Source organism: Rattus rattus, chromosome 18, assembly GCF_011064425.1.
Source record: "Rattus rattus isolate New Zealand chromosome 18, Rrattus_CSIRO_v1, whole genome shotgun sequence".
NCBI classification, from domain to species: domain Eukaryota; kingdom Metazoa; phylum Chordata; class Mammalia; order Rodentia; family Muridae; genus Rattus; species Rattus rattus.
In genome coordinates, this window is record NC_046171.1 from 12,387,926 (window position 1) to 12,405,067 (window position 17,142).

At 51.1% G+C, this 17,142-nt stretch overlaps 1 protein-coding gene across 1 annotated transcript in view; it reads right to left on the minus strand.

Moving 5' to 3' along the window:
* Bcr (BCR activator of RhoGEF and GTPase) overlaps positions 1-7,044 on the minus strand; it is a 127,777-nt gene extending 120,733 nt beyond the window's left edge. The window contains 5 exon segments of the mRNA XM_032888340.1: positions 5,771-6,174; positions 6,176-6,242; positions 6,245-6,778; positions 6,781-6,993; positions 6,996-7,044. Coding sequence (XP_032744231.1) covers positions 5,771-6,174; positions 6,176-6,242; positions 6,245-6,778; positions 6,781-6,993; positions 6,996-7,044 — 1,267 coding nt within the window.
* Positions 7,045-17,142: the final 10,098 nt, after the last annotated feature.

Consider the following 17,142-nt stretch of genomic DNA (forward strand, 5'->3'; position numbering starts at 1 on the left):
CTTCCTAGATACCTATTAGTTCACTCTGGACACCGCCCTCTCAGCCCACAGGAGGAAGGTGCAGCCTGGGCCTCCCAACACTGCTTGATCCTTTCCCAAGTGGGTTCACCAGATACCTGGCTGCCTAGACTCCTTGTCCTGATGGAGGCAGCAGACACAGACAGACAGACAGACAGAAAGACACACACGCACGCACGCACGCACGCACACCTTCCTAGTCATAGGACTCAAAATCAACAAAAAGACATGGCTCCTAAAGCCAAAAGTGACAAGATTAATTAAAAAAGAATCACAGAGTAGATTTGGTCCCTTGTTCCACTCAATTCAACAGCTCTCTGCTTCTTTTATGAAAAGTCTCAGAATATTTCACTTCCTCCCCCAAACACCTCAGCCTGTCAGAGCTGGAGAGTATGTAAACAATGTCACACAGACTGTTTGCATGTTGGCTCACCCACAGCTACCTTTGCTCAGAGGAAGCCTGCACTCAATGGAGACGCAGACATGGGTTCTGGTCTGAACAGGCCATGAGTAAGCCAACTAGAGGCCTGCATGGACACTCATGTTCCAAAGCTACCCACTCAAGCCAGTTAATTACATTCCAGTCAATCACTCCAGAGAAAGACAACGCAGGGGTCACTCTGACACCCATACAAGAATCCAAAGGATAAAGGACAACACACTGAGAGTCAGGCTAGAAGCATCTTGGCAGGGGAACAAGGCCTCGGCATGAAAAGCCCTGGGCTGGAACCCCAGAAGAAACAAAACAAAGACCCTAAGGGGTTTCTACAACAGGTTATGGGGAGCAAGTAGGGCAGAGGTTTGAATTATATATCCCCAGATCTAAAGAAGGGAAGGGTCTTGCATGGTCGGGGTACATGAATAGTACCAGATACTTGGAAGATGACTGCTTGAGCTCAGGGGTTCAGGGCCAGCCTGGGTAACAAGGTAAGACCTTAAATCAAATACATACATATATAAATCAAATACATACATGTATATAAGTATATACACATCATGTATATAGATAGATATAGATATATAGACAGACAGAATGAATGAATGATCAATCAATCAGGAGTTCAGGGCCAGCCTGGGCACCATGGTTAGATCTTAAATCAAATATACAAATAAATAAATGACAGACAGACAGACGGACAATTTGCATCTAAGCTGTAAGATAGGTAAACGCCAAGGGCATTACACTTAAGAAAAGTATAAGACAATCTTGAAAAGACAAAACAGTCTGTGACTGTACCAACGCGAGTCACCTAGAACCTTCAACCTCACAGAAACAGAAAGAAGAGTGGGGTTGTCACACACTGGGAGCACACTGTGCTGTCCACAGGGACAGAATTTCTGATAGGGACAGTGTACACAGTATGAATAAGTTCAGTATCACAGAACTGCATGCTTTAGATGGTCAGGACACATTAAGAAAGAAAATAGTTTGTGTTTATTACCTTAAACCCCTTTTTCTGGTGGTACACACCTTTCCGGCACCTGGGAGGCAAAAGCAGGCAGGCCTCTGGAGTTGGAAGCCAGCCGGGTCTTTATTGCACGTGTCCACCAGGGCTACACAGTAAGAGGGTGTCTCAAACTAACAGATCCCTGCTCTGGGCACATGCGTTTCCCTTGGCTCACCAACCCACCTCCACTCTTGGCATTGCTCTCCCTTTGATAAATGCTTCCTACATTTATACTTCTTTTAAAAAATAAAAAGATTTAAAAATTTTTGAGATAAGCGCTCTTTTTATGTAACTTAGGTTGGCCTCAAACCTATGATCCTACCTTGGCTCCCCTAAATTAAATGATAAATTAAATGATAAATTTTCTATTTGTGGGTTGGGGATTTAGCTCAGTGGTAGAGCGCTTGCCTAGGAAGCGCAAGGCCCTGGGTTCGGTCCCCAGCTCCGGAAAAAAAGAACCAAAAAAAAAAACAAATCTATAATCCCAGCCCTTGAGAGGTAGAGGAGGATCAGGAGTTCAAAACCAGCATAGGCTATATAGTAAGACCCCCGTCTCAAAAACTATCCCCTCCAAAACATATACAAACTCCAGAGTCAGGGAAGGTGGACTCGGGACCCCCAATCATTTGTTGCCACCCGTAGACAACTAGTTCTTCGCATCTTTGGCAGTGGGACTACCGCTAACACACCAAGAAAGCTGTGAGCGTCCCTGATCTCACTTCTCTCTAAATATGTATCCCCTCTTCTCTTAATGGCTAAGCTTCCAGATGACAAAGGTCATTTCTCCTTCTCTGTGGCCTACGCAGGAAAGAGGGAAGGGTTCTGCATAGAGAAGGGCCCATGGCTGTCTGTTTTCATCCTTAAGGGTGTGGACACACCACAGACCACCCAAACACACCCAGTTAAAGATTTGCAGGAGAAGGGATTGAGCACCAGGAAGAGGTGGAGCCTAGGACCATGAGCCTCCGGAAGAGGTGGAGCCTAGGACCATGAGCCTCCGGAAGAGGTGGAGCCTAGGACCATGAGCCTCCGGAAGAGGTGGAGCCTAGGACCATGAGCCTCCGGAAGAGGTGGAGCCTAGCACCAGGCACCCGGAGCTCCTAGGAGTTCAGCTTTGCCACTTCTTGGTTGCGTCTTTATATGTAGATGGACAGACTGCCAGCAGCTGATGGAAGAGCTCAGGAGGGATCCTGCAGGAAGCACCTTGTCGTGGTGCCCAGCACAGAGCATTTTGCGGGATTTCCAGCTTCTTCCCTTGATGTTCCTCACAGCTCACACGACAGAACGTTAGGGTGACCTCCATCCCCACATGTACGCACACGCTATGCGTATACGTTTTCCTTATTGCTCTTTTTAATGAACGTCAGTACGTAACCCCGACAGACATGGATGGCTGAGCAGTAATGGGGCCCCCTTCCCCGTAACATACAAAACAGAGAAGAACGTTCAGCACAGTTTAAATGTTCTCTGGGCTACCACACCTGGGCACGTTAAGGCCAAAAAGAACTCAACTAAACATACAGTGCGCAACACTAAGAGAGAACCCTAATGTAAAGTACACACTGTGGGTGATGATGACATGTCTACATTGGTTTAGGAACAGTCACAAATGTACTCTTTTAGTGGGGGATGTTGATAACAGAGGAGGTGGTTTGGAGGCACAGGATGTATGGGAAATCTCTACACTCCCCATTCATCTTTGCTGTAAACCTTGGAGTGCGCTGAAAATTTTAACTATTACAAAATGGTCCAAGATATAATGGCTCTGCGGTTAAGAGCACTGGCCACTCTTCCAGAGGACTAGGGTTCAATTCCCAGCACCCCCGTGGCAGCTCACAAATGTCTATAGCTTCTGCACCAGGGAATCCCAACACCCTCACACAGACACACGTGAAATCAAATCACCAATGTACATATATATTAAATTCCTGCACTCCAGTCTGTTATCTGATTGTGGTATTGGAGATTTAACCCAGAGTTTCACACCACTACTCAGCCATGCCTCAGCTCTTAACTGAAACATCTGAGGGCACTTTCCGTGCTAAAACAGGCTTTTAATCTCAGCACTTGGGAGGGAAAGATATGGATCTTTGTGACTGAGAGACTAGCCTGGTCTACAAAACCAGTTCCGGGGGATCCAAAGCAACACAGTAAGAGTCTGCCTGGCCCCCAAATCTCCTGCCCAAAAAAAAAAAAAAAAAAAAGAAGGAAAGAAAGAAAGAGAGAAAGAGAGAAAGAAGGGGTTGGGGATTTAGCTCAGTGGTAGAGCGCTTGCCTAGCAAGCGCAAGGCCCTGGGTTCGGTCCCCAGCTCCGGAAAAAAAAAAGAAAAAGAAAAGAAAAAAGAAAGAGAGAAAGAGAAGTCTGAGGGACACAGGTGTGGGGGTGCATGCCCATAACCCCAGCATTTGGGAAGCAGCAGCACACTGCAAACTGGAGACCAACACTGGTCCATGTGACATGTTTTAGGCTAGACAGAGCTTCACGGAGAGGCCCTATCTCAAAAAGGCACAAAAGAATGTTTAAGGGGAAAACATAAAAGAGAATGTGGGGCTTCAGAGTAGTCAGAGAGAAACAGAAAGTTCTAAGATATGAAACTTAACATCTAAGCCACTTGCTCAGAAACTAACCTATTTTCCTCTTAGGACCCACCTCCTTCTCGTCCCTGCCTTTTCCTACTCAGACTTAGACTACGTTTGATTATGTGGAGGGGAGCATGGCCATTTCTACAGTAGGTATAGGAAAAGCTGGGCTCAACTTTCTGGAAACTCGGACCTCCCTGCCAGCAAGAGAGTATCAGACTGTAGGTCTCCATAGGAAGCTTCTCGTCTTCTTTATGAATAACGTCCCCCAATCATGACAGCACCAAAAGCCAGCTCAAATGCGTTCACCTTGCAAACAGCTGGCTAGACGTGGCTGGTGCCCAGGAATCATTGGGTCAGCCTCCAGACCTGAAAGGAGCTGGTGGCTGGGCCTTCAGAGCCAATGTCTGACCCCTATTGCTTTTCATCCCTCCTCTGGAGACAAGGAAAGCAGCTGGACCAGGGTACAGGCAGGTTAGGTCCGACTACACACTGCACTGGCCCAGATGTAAGATCAGCAGCAACTAGAGCCTGCTGAACAAGACAGGGTGCTGGGCACAGAAAAAGGCAGCTTAATAGAGCCAAAAATAGCCTCGCTTTTTTTTTTCAACAGGATTCTGACAAATGAAGCACGTGCAACTCCATCAGCAAGGGGGAGAAGATCAGGGAAGCCAAAGACCAGATCAGCTCAACAGAAGCAAAGACTCCCAGAGCTTCCTGACAGCTGTACACCCCCAGCACACCCCTCCCACCTTACTCTGATGGAAAATTCTGCCTGGATCTCGAAACCATAACCGAGTCCCATAACCCCACACATCCAATGGTGCCTGCCCCGTGTGCAGCAATGAAGTTATGGTTTATCTCAGCGCTAGAGTCAGACCATGGATTAGGAGCCTCAAACAAGACCCTGTTGAGTGCTCGCCCGAGAAAATGAGGCAGCAAGAGCATGCCGGAGGACCGGAAAAAGAAGGTGGGGTCTGGAGATGAAACTCAGAGGTGCTAGCATGCCTTGATCTGGCATGACACAGGGTTTGAGCCCGAGCACCACAAGAAAAAGAAAGAGACAGACAGACAGACAAAACTCAGTGGCGGTTGACAGAGGAGTCTACGGGTGACTAATGAAGGGTGAAACCTATCCAAGCGAAGAAGATCAGGATGGTGTGGGATTACCCCACCACGTAAAGTCTTCAACCTACTGGTTTTCGGTGGCCCACTGAGTCAGAACTCACTTTCTTCTAATTCCTCTCTTCACCTGCTCTCGCTTGCTTAACAAGTGAATCTGACACATCTAAACCCTCCAAGCAGCTTGCACATCTAGAGTTCCCCTAACGCGTCATATTACCACTCCAAGACCAGAACAACCAGGTGGCAGGTTGTGGAGAAACAGCACAGATCCCCCACCTCCCAAAGGAGCTAATCCGGGTGGGCAGAGACGTCCGACTTGTCCAGCATGGAGAGAGCACACGGCCATCTCTCCCCCAATACTTCGGCAACCCACCAGCTTTGGATCTAGAACCAAGAGAGCACACCACCAGCCATTCTCTTGTAATCCCCTACCCCCATCCATTTGCCTTCAGGAAGAAGGGGGTGGAGTCAGTTCAGGCGCAGGGCCAAAGAGACACAAAAGCGCTTGAAAATCATGCCAAAAAGTACCCATTTCTCCCATGTCAATCTACTTAAAGAGTCTAGAACAGGTCCCCCGTATGCCCACAGGAGGCACTCACCTGCTTCCCCCTGAAAGGTGCTGTCCCCATCACTGGGCCAGATCTGCCCGGTCTTGCGAACACCTACTATGGTAGCCTCAGACACCACAACCTGGCACTGCCGGTGCCGCTTCTGGCACTGTGGCGTCGGAGGGCTGCTGCTGTCAAAGGACTGTTGTGAATTCTGCGAGGGTGAGCGACTCTTGTCCCGGAACATACGGTAGGTGGTGGGGCTTGGTGACACGCGGCTGGACTGGCCAGAGGAAAAGTCCTCCTCGCTGGAGGTGAGGTTCTCATTGGAGCTGCAGTCCGGAGTGTAGCCACCTCCGCTGTCTTCAAAACTCCGAGGCGAGTAGGACCTGCGGGGCCAGGTGAGGCGCTTCTCCTGCTCTGAAGTGCTCTGGCTTCGCAGGAGAGGCTCTGCCTCCTTCCACCATCATACCCCCATTATTAGATGCTCTGGTGGGTTGATGCTCAGGGGGCAGCCAAGGGGCCTGTTGCCACCGTTGGCATTGATTAGGTTGTCCTTCAGGAAACGGGGATTCAACTCTGCATCCTCATAGTCACCGTCGAGGCCGCAGCTGCTCTCCGAGGAGCGCCCACGGTAATGGGGTCTGGGTGCTTCCCCCAGGCCCTGCCCGGCGCTCTGCTGGGACTTCTTGCGCTCCATTTGCATGGCCTGGCTGCCCAGAGAACTGATTCGGTCGGACACCTCTTTGTCGTTGACCTTCACCAGGCCGCGCTCGTGGTGAAACTCGACGTTCACGTAAAAGGGCTTCTCGGCGTCGGCAGAGCCGGGCTGGGCAGGTCCCTTGCGGATCTTCTCGAAGTTGGATCTGAGCGCCGCCACGCTGGTGGGGGGTCCTCGGTCGTCCCGGTCCGCCGGCGCAGCAGCCGCTGGCCTGCGGGCAGTCGCCGGTCGCCCCTTACTCGGTGACCCCTCTCCGTCCGGCCGCGCCTCCGACTCCTCGACGGGCGCCGGGTCTGCGCCGTCGGCGGGCGCGGGCGGCAGGCGCGGGGCGGACGCTCGGGCTCGGCGGCGCCGTCCAGGGGCTGCGCTGCCGGCGGAAGCCCGCGCTGCCGATCGTAGCTCTTCTTCTCCTTGGCCAGCAGCGTCTGCAGGTAGATCATGCGGAAGCGCTCCTGGTTCACCTCCTGCTCCAAGCGCCTAATGGAGGCCTTGCAGCGCTCCAGCTCCTGCTCGATGTCACCCACCGAGCGCAGCTCCATGCGCGGCGGCTCCAGTCAGGAACTGCGCCCTCCACGCCTCTGGCGAAACCCACCGAGTCCACCATGGCGCGGCCGGCTCACCTACGCCGCGGAGCTGCGCGCCAGAGCCGGGCTCAGCGGCGGCGCGGGGTTCTTACCGTGCCGGGCCGGGGCGTCTGGCGCCTCCCATGATCCCGCGGCTACGGCGGCGAACAATGCCGCCCCGGGGCCGCAGGTGAGGCGGGAGGCTCGGCGGCTGCGGCGGCGGCGGCGGCGAGGGGCGCGCGGGCGGGGAAGGGCGCGGGTTGCGCACGCCGCTATTGTGTGCGGGGCTCCGCGGCGCGCGCGGCGGCGAGAGCCGTCCTCCGCAGAGCAGGGCCGCCGCGGGCCCACGGCCGCAGCCCCACGGGCTCCTCGCCTCCGGTTCCCGCGCCGCCCCGCAGCCTTCCGGGCAGGCGCTCCGCTCAGCACGGCCAGTTCTCGCCGCACTCCCGCCCCGGCCCGCACTCAGCGCTGCAGGAAGGGGGAGGACCGGGGGCGGTGGCCGCGGAGCGGCCTGACAGAACTGGGCGCGCCTCTTAAAAGGCCGCGCGGAAGAGCATTGGGTCCTGAATACGACCCGGACCACTGCAAATGGTCTGATCCCCTTCTGGACAGAGGCGCCCCCAGACCCGGTGATTCCGGCGATCTCTCCACCGCGGATGCTCTGGCTAGTTCTTCATGCCTGGAAGAGAAATACCTGCTTCCTCTTTTCTGCACCCACTAACCTCGGTGCTAACCGCACAGGGAACGAACACCCAGCAGGGCCCAAACTATTGAGAAATCAAGCAGGGCAGGTCACCCATGCCAACAGCTCGGGTGCCAGCCAGTGAGCCTCTGGTGCTGGAGATCTGAGGTGGGTAATGGAGCTTAACAGTGGCCACTGAAGTTGTCACCGGACTCTGAGTGACACTTAGGAATTTCTCCCCCTCTGCTCAATCAATGAATTTCCCTTCCTGAGTAATGACTTTTGACCTCCGGAGGCCAGTGTCGTGTTTTCGGGGTCTCTTTCTTTCTGGGAAGGGATCGCACACCTCCTTCTTAACCACAGAGCTGGGTGGAAGACAGGAAACCTTTAATAATCGTTCCCAACGAAGCTTAGGGATCTGAGTCACTTAGCAGAGATGCTCTCCCTATATGCTCTCCTGAAAACAAAATGGAACCCAGGCCAGCCTGCTGGGTGAGGTGAAAGGCAACAGGATTTGGCAGTTGAAGAACAGCTTGAGTTTTGGCTACTTTTCCCACTTCCGTGCCTCAGTTTCCCTGAGCTCCGAGATAAAACCAGAATCACCTGCTTCCACAAAGCTGTTATGTCCTTGGTTGTAAACTGTTATCACACTTCTCTAGAGAAATAGAACCCAGCACCAGCAGCCAGATTAGCAGGGACTCCCTGACATAGGCCGGGTTTCCCTTTTCCTCCCTGGAACTCGCTTTCACCCTCATCTGTAGCCTGTTGTCTGCTCCTAGTAGGGTTCAGTTTGTGTTAATGTTGTTGTTGGGCTGGCGAGCCTTTGGAGAGCCACTCCAGGAACCCTGTGAACGCCGTGCAGCTCGCTGCTGCCCTCTGTAGATCTCTTTAATCTCTCGTTCCCTCCTTCCCCGCCTACCTCACCGGTCTCTTGCCCAGCAGGCAGTAAACAACGCAATTGCTGAGAAGAAATAGTTTTGCTGGGCACCTGACTTTTGGGCTAGTGAAACGAAAAGCAAAGCAAAACAAAAAGAGCAGGCATCCCAGAAGCACAGCAGTGAACGATGTTTCTCTTCCTCGGTACACTCGCCTTTAAAAAGACCGTTAAAAAGCCTGATCCTCGCTGGGGGGGCGTGGCTCAATGGTAGAGGTCTTATTTGGTAGGGAAAAAGGTATGGATTAGTCCCTGTCAGTACAAAAAAGAGAGGGAGAGGGAAGGGTAAGGAGAGGGAAGAGGGAGAGGGAAGGGTAAGGAGAGGGGAGAGGGAGGGGAGAGGGGAGAGGGAGGGGGGGAGGGGAGAGGGGAGAGGGAAGGGGAAGGGAAGAGGGGAGAGGAAGAAGAGACAGACAGGAGAGACAGGGAAGAGAGAGACAGAGAAACAGAGACACACAGAGACAGACCAAGAGAAAGGAGAGACAGAGAGCAGAGACAGACAGACAGGGACAGAGAAACATAGAGACAGGAAGGGAAAGAAATGAGAGACACAAACAGAGACAGGGAGAGAGAGAGAGAGAGAGAGAGAGAGAGAGAGAGAGAGAGAGAGAGAGAGAGAGAGAGAGAGCCAGCCGTGACCTCACAGGGTCACAATCAATACTAGTTGCAGCCCATAATGATCTGATGGACTCATTCAATAAGTGAACCAGGCAGGCAGGACGAGAAGCGCTCAGGTCTCTGGAACCCTATTTCCTGGCCATTTGAAGAAAAAAAAAAAAAAAAAAGAATCTTCCAAAGAATACATTCTTTTGTTTTCCCTGTTGACTGGGTCCTGAAGTTTCCAGTAGGCTCCTTAGGGCCCACATAAGCACCGATATGTGGACCCGGAAGGGGTGCTTTGGTGAAGGAGGGTCGTGTCATCCATCCATCCGCGTGGTAGTGGTAGCTCTCTGGTTTGCAGATCACGTCTCAGCGTTACTTTAAATATTTGTGTAGAGTTTTTGGTGTGTGGGGTGCTGGGAGTTGGAAAGCCGGGACCTTGGAACATGCTAGGCATCCACTTTCCCCACTGAGCCACACTCCCTCTCCCTCTACTTGAAATATTTTCTGTTTACTCAACCATTCATTTATTTCGAGATGAGGGCCCCACACTTCTGGACTCAAGTGATCCACTTCTTGCTGCAGCCTCCCGAGCATTTAGGACTATGTTTATGCACCCGCATGCTAGCTTTGAATATTTTATAAATAAATAAGTTTGCTTTTAAAACTCAGAAGCTCTCCGTTGGGTTTTGCAGGCTCTGTTCTCTTGACACAGCAAAGTGCTTTTGAGTACCGGAGCACATCCAGATAGTGGTTTTTTTCCCCTGTCGGTCTTTTCTGGCCCCAGAGTTAGCCTTCCATCCTCATGGCCACCCTGGCTAATGCTAAGCTTCCGGTCCTTTTCTACAGAGAGCACTTCTCCCTCCTTTCCTCTCTTTTCCTATAGAGCTCTCTTATCATCTGTCCTTCGATGCAGGATAGAATAAGGAGAGACATAAGGTTCATCCATACTACGATCTGTCTTCTCATCCTTCCAGTGTTTGTTTCCGCCAGATCTTAACTCTGCAAGCCTTCAGGTCGGCAAGTAATGGTCAAATTGGGATATATGTGTGGCCCAGAAGAAGCACAGCTCATGGAGATGTGTGTGTGTGTGTGTGTTGTGTGTGTGTGTGTGTGTGTGGTGTGTGTGTGGTGTGTGTGTGTGTGTGTGTGTGTGTGTGTGGTGTGTGTGTGTGTGTGTGTGTGTGTGTGTGTGGTGTGGTGTGTTGTGTGCATGATGTGTATATGGGTGTATGTGGTCTGTGGTGTGTATGGTGTGTGGTATTGTGTGGTGTGGTGTGTGTGTGTGTGTGTGGTGTGTGTGTGTGTGGTGTAGTGCGTGTGTGGTGTGTGTGTGTGTGTGTGGTGTGTGTGTGTGGTGTGTATGTGTGTGTATGTGTGTGTGTGTGTGTGTGTGTGTGTGTGTGTGTGTGTGTGTGTGTGTGTGTGTGGAGTGGTGTGTGTGTGTGGGGTGTGTGGGGTGTGTGTGTGGGGTGTTGTGTATGTGTGTGTGGGTGGGTGTGTGTGTGGGGGGTGTGGTTTGTTTGTGTGTGTTTAGTGTGGTGTGTCGGTGTGGTGTGTTTGTGTGTGTGTGGTGTGTGTGTGTGTGTGTGTGTGTGTGTGTGTGTGGTGTGTGTGTGTGTGGTGTGTGTGTGGTGTGTGGTGTGTGTGTGTGTGTGGTGTGTGTGTGTGTGTGTGTGTGTGTGGTGTGTGTGGTGTGTGTGTGGTGTGGTGTGTTTGTGTGTGTGGTGTGGGTGTGTGGTATGTGTGGTGTGTATATGGTATGCATGTTGTGTATATGTGTGTGGTGTATCTACATGTGTGTGTGTGTGTGCATGTATGGTATGTGTGTGGTGTGTGTGTGTGTGTGTGTGGTGTGTGTGGTGTATAGAGTGAGATGTGTGTGTGTGTGTGTGTGTGTGGTGTGAGAGAGAGAGAGAGAGGATGAACAAGAGACAGACAGAGAGAGAAGCCAGTCGGAGTTGAGTTAGCAGAGAATGAGGCAAAAGTTGGGGAAAGGCTAGACTGGACAGGTGACAGTGGGCTAGGACGACAGCAGAAGAGACAGATAAGAAAGAGGCTCTGGGTATGTAGCCATTGGAGGAATAGCTAAGTTAGGAGATGAGGTCGGTGAGGAGAACAGGAGGTGAGATCAGAGATGGGCCAGTGCCTTCTATATCCCTAAGAGATTTAGGCTGCATTTTAAAGGCAAATAAATTCACCCAAGTAGGGTTTAACCTTCAGGGTCCAGAACTTACCACCACAGTCGGTGTCTTACTATCTATGTTCCTACCACCTTCTCCATGTGGATCCCAGGCACTAAAACACGAGAGGAGTGGAGCTCACAGGACTTGTAAGATGGGTTAGGTGTGGGAAATGAGGAAGAAAGACCAGTCATGGGGATCTGACTGCAAGGACAGGCGGAGAAGCCTATGGGAGGCTTCGGGGACCCACTGTTCATCTATGGTTCCAAATAGGTATGCATCACCACGCTGGGCTGGGAATTAAACCTAGACAGGCTCAGTTCGATGGCAGAGGACTTACTAGCATATGCAAGGCCCTAGAGCAGTGCTTCTCAACCTGTGGGTTGGGACCCCTGTGAGTCAATTTGTAACCATGAAAATACATCCTGCGTATCAGATGTTTACATTACAATATTCCTTAACGGTAGCAAAATTACAGATATGAAGTAGCCATGAAAATTGTATGCTGGGGATCACCACAACATGAAGAACCGTATTCAGGGGTCGCAATGTTAGGAAGGTTGGGAACCACGGCCCTAGAGTAAACTTCCAGTACAGTAAAGAAAAAAGGAAACATTTTTTATTGTTGCTCCTACTCTAACCAATCATCTGCCCTCTCTCCACCCCTGCTGGAGGCCGGAGAAGGCTCCCTTTTAAGTGGGATGGGGCTGTGTTACCCATCTGTTATCCTTCAGTCATGTGATCCATCATCTTCAGGGAGAGGGAAGCAACAGCGGTCTATTCTCTTGCTCTGTTTGCTCCTGCTGGGCTGAACAGTGCATGGCTGGCGGACCTCCTGCAAGCTTACAAATCCCCCGTCTATATAGTAGGCAGCGGGGATCTCGGTAGGGGTAGCCTTGCCAAGTAGGCAGTGGAGTTGCTGGCCCGGGTTCCCAATGACTGAGCAGGACTCTCATTAGAAGCTGCTCTACCCACCCTTTGCGGGATCAATTATTCATGAGCTTCCGAAGCCATGTGGTGCAATCTCCTGTTGTCTGCAGCCTTTACCAGAGAGGAAGGGCAGGGTGCAATGAACCTGTTAGTGAAGGAATCCCACCAGAGTGGTTCAGGTCATCAGAGGCCCACTCTAGGTCAGGGAGGCCTCCCCTGGTAAGGTTTCAAGCCCTGGCTTTGCTTTGCTTCCCAGATATCCAACCCCTTATTTATGTGTTTCAGAAGGGCAGGGGTAGGCAGGCTGAGTAAAAATCCAGCCCACGACAGTCTAGGACGCTGCATTCATCTGGGGCATAGACTCGGGTAGCTCGTGGCTCTAAAAGCCATTGATGCACTGGACTCCAGAGAGGAAGAAGCCGCCACGCACAGTGCCTGGATGGAGACAATGCGATGGCCGTCCTTCGTGCCTGTTCATCAGCTTCTCCCAGGGGAAAGCCTAACATATGGGAAGTGACGTGTGAGGCCACGGCAGATGGCAGAGGAGCCCCAGGAGCCTCTGGAGGGGCCTGTCTCGGGGCTGTATCTGAAGCCGGCCCAGGGCCCCTCCAGATTCACTTCCTGTTCAGAAGAGGAGAGGTTCCCTCTAACTTGGGTACTTCTTCTGAAATGTCCCAGCCCCAACTGTCAAGCCCCCTGTTGCCATTCGCTCTTTACGGTCCACTCTTGACCTAGAATTCTTTGTCAGCATGCCGCTGTCTCACGGGGCCTAGAACGTATGCGTGGACAGGGCCTGTTTCTTGTCGCCAGCCTGAACTTTCGTGGGGTCATGTCTCTCCGTGAGTGTTGTGTGGATTTGGGGATTGATAACTGGGAGAATTCCGGGAAGCAGGCTGTGGAAACTCCTGAATGATTAGTGATGCAGGGGTTGCTTTTAGTTTGAGGCTGGCCTAGATCACATAATGGATCAATCTGTCTGTCTGTCTGTCTGTCTGTCTGTCTCTCTCTTTCTCTCTCTCTCACACACACACACAAGAGGGGGAGGAGGGAGAGTGGGGGGAGGGGGAGTCGAGGGGAGGGGTTGGGGGAGGGAGGGAGTAGGGAGAGGGAGAGAGAGACACGAGTGTAACCAATCCTGTCTACCTCTATGTTCAACTACCTAGATGGTAGTTGACCACAGTTCTGGCTTAAGACATCCTGGATTTTTCTAGAAAATGAAGCTTACCTGAGAAGATGGCCTGTGTCCTCCTCTGGGCCACTGAGGCTCATAACGAGAGTCAGGAAGGTAGAGGCAAGCAACCAGTGCACAAGAGGGCATGAAGTGCCTGGTCCAGTCCCTGTGGACCCTGAACCACTCCTTCGGCATGACTAGGGGAGGGTTGGCCAGCACCGTGCAGACACAGGGAACAGGCTATGCTGGGGTACGGCTTAGTGGGGCACTCCAAGCAGGAGTGGCTGAGGTATGGTGCACATAGATCCTTTTTTAGGTCTTGGGCCTTTTTAGGTTTTAGGCAAGAGTCTGCTCCAAATACTTGTCTGAAGCAAAAGTTCAACAGCTACTTATCCAGATAAGGCCCTGATTCTACTGGGACCAGATCCAAAGCCAAACAAAAGGGTTAGAGTGGGAAGTGTTTCAGATGTTGTCCTGGCTTTTTAGGTCATCTGTTAGAGGGCAACAGGCCACAGGTGTCTCCAGCAAGAGACGAACAAAGGAGTGGATAGGAAGCAGGGATTGTGGGAGGAGAAGGCACACACATCATCGCTCACTAGACCTTGGCTGGGGGAAGCTGCTTACCAAGTCCTGCAGGCCCAGAGCCACAGACAGCCTGGGGCCTTGATAGAAATCTACCGGCAGGGCTGGAGCGATGGCTCAGTGGTTAAGAGCACTGACTGCTCTTCCCGAGGTCCTGAGTTCAAATCCCAGCAACCACATGGTGGCTCACAGCCATCTGTAATGAGATCTGATGCCCTCTTCTGGTGTGTCTGAAGACAGCTACAGTGTACTCATAAATAATAAGTAAATAAATCTTAAAAAAAAAAAAAAGAAAGAAAGAAAGAAAGAAAGAAATCTACCGGCAAAGGCTAAGAAGTCTGAAAATAGTGTCTTTGTCTCCACTGGTGGGGTACAGAGTAAGGGATAACATGGAAGTGATGGGGCTGCTTTTCCATTTTTTTTTTTTCTGGAGCTGAGGACCGAACCCAGGGCCTTGCGCTTGCTAGGCAAGTGCTCTACCACTGAGCTAAATCCCCAACCCCTGCTTTTCCATTTCTAAAGACTTATTTTTATGAGTAAATACTTGAGTGTATGGGAACCCAAGGAAGTAGGAAGGGGATCAGATTTCCTGGGAATAGAGTTACATGCGGTTGTGAGCCACCAGGTGGGTGCTGGGAACTGGACCTGGGTCTTCTGTGAGAGCAGTAAGTGCTTTTAACTGCTGGGCCATCTCTCTACCCTCTCTGGTTTGTTTTTCAGGGATGGGGATGTATAGGTTGATGTCGCTATGCAGCTGAAGGCAGGTCCAGGATAGAACGACGCCTGTCATTGAACAAGAAGGAAGAATGGGTAGGAGAAAAGTTTTAGAGAGGCAGAGGAGGCCTGAGCCAGGAAGGAGCTGAGAGAACATGGCGCCGGATGTTAAGATTCCTCTCTGCACAGATTACAGGTTGTTATGAGTATTCTTAAGGGATGGATGTGTGCAGCATTTCGTGTTGTCTAGATGGGCAAATTATATCTTAGCAGTTGGATCAGAGGATATTGTGTGATGTGTTCTTTCATGTGGTGACTTTATTGAGTTCAAGAGAGTGTATGGTGACGGGATGCACCAGACCGACATGGAATTGGGATATGTATGCCTGGCGTGGTGGACACCAGCCAAGAGAGCTGTGAGTGAGGACGGGGCCCTCAAACAGCGGGTCAGAAAGTAGATGAGGGCAAGGTGGAACCACTGAGATAATTAGCGCTAGTTCCAATGGCCGATTGGAGCCGGAAGTAGCTTGAGGGAGCAAGACTGCCAGGGTATGTGCAGGAACCATTTCCGTCGTTTTTTTATTTATTTATTTTTTTTCCTTTTTTTTTCCGGGGCTGGGACCGAACCCAGGACCTTGCGCTTCCTAGGCAAGCGCTCTACCACTGAGCCAAATCCCCAACCCCGTTTTTTTATTTTTTGCCCCAACAGGGATGGAACCTGTGGTCAGTAAGCCCTCTACCACCAAGTGACACCTCTAGCCTACTTACTGAGGTCTGAATGTCTCCTTCAAACTTGAATTGAAAGACGTTTCCGAGTGCAATCATTGTTCAGAGGCAAGGGAAGTGTGTGGGACTCTTGGATACACTGTTATCACAAGACTAGGTTTGTTACAAAAACAAATCTGGTCCCCCCCCCCTTTACTTCTCTGTGCCCTGGTCAGAACACCATGTCAGGAAGTGGCACGGAGGTCTCACCAGATGTCAATCCCTTTCTCTTGGACTTTGAAGCCACCAGAATCATAGATCAACCTACTGCTTATTACTTCCTCAGCCTGTGGTATGTCTGGGTTTTATCACACAGACATATTTAGACAGTACTGCTGATTGACGGAGAAACATCTGAATCTCTCAATTTTTCTTGGTAAGCTTGGAACCTATCCTCCTGGGGCCAAATATTGAAAATTGGAGAGCCTGTTATTGTGAGCGAGGACACATGCTACCACACCATGGTGGGCAACATGAGGAGAGTTTAATAAGGGGTGATCTACAGGGCTGTGGGCAGATGAAAAGCAGACCTACTTCTAGCTCTTGAGCTCATGACAGGAGGACACAGTATCACCTCCTTCCTGTCACCATCCCAGGGCCTAGGAGGAAGAGAGGCGTCAGGTGACCACTGCCATCTCCTTCCACCCCATGACCCATTATGCCATGCCCACTAAACCCTAACCCTCCCTAATGCAACAATGTAGCCTGTACTAACAGGCTGTGGTAGAGACCACAGTTCGGAGGAGAGCCCACTAAGACCCTCTGTGGAAATTCTAAAGTACCATGGTGGGTGGGGTGGGGGAAACAATAATAGCCGACACGAACTGGCCAGCCAGTAGATAAGGAACACGAATGTACCACAGCTTATTCAAGCTAAGGAAACTTATGCTTTGCTAAAATATGGGGACAGCCTGGCGTGTGCCCACAGGGAGCGATGAGGGCAGATGACTGGGCAGGTGGCCCATCCCACCGGGTGGTGTGTACAGTACAAGGGCGCTCTGGAGAAACCAGCCAGCATAGGGGCTTGCACACAGGGCAGGCCGGGGAAGGACAGCACAGAAGGAATTTTTATCAACTGTTAACCGTGTTCATTTCCAAGAGTAACAACTAACTTCAGAATGCAGAAGTCCTTCCATTTTTTTTTAATGTTCCACCACCTCGTTTAATACCAAACATTAAATCCCTTAAAGAGATGTCTTATACACTTTTTAGAATAAAAGGCCTTGAGCCAAATTATGAGTTTCCGGTCTGTAACCCCAGCACTTGGGAGACAGAGGCAGGGGGCTGTTGCAAGCTCAAGGCCAGTCTAGTTTATACAGAGTGACACACTGTTTCAGAGTGGGGTGGGCAGTGGGGAGGGAGAGAGGGCACACTAATGCTAATGAATGTTATATTGAACTGGAAGATAGGTCAGTGCTCTCCGATGTTTGGCCATTGCTGAGTTAATGAACAGCCATGGGGAGGTGTGCTATGCCAGGCACTTAGAAAAGGGCATGGACCTACATGGCGGCCTACAGCTGCTTACCATCCTTGAGAAGTGGGTGTTGCTAGGTATGGTGGTACAGTTTGGTAATTCTA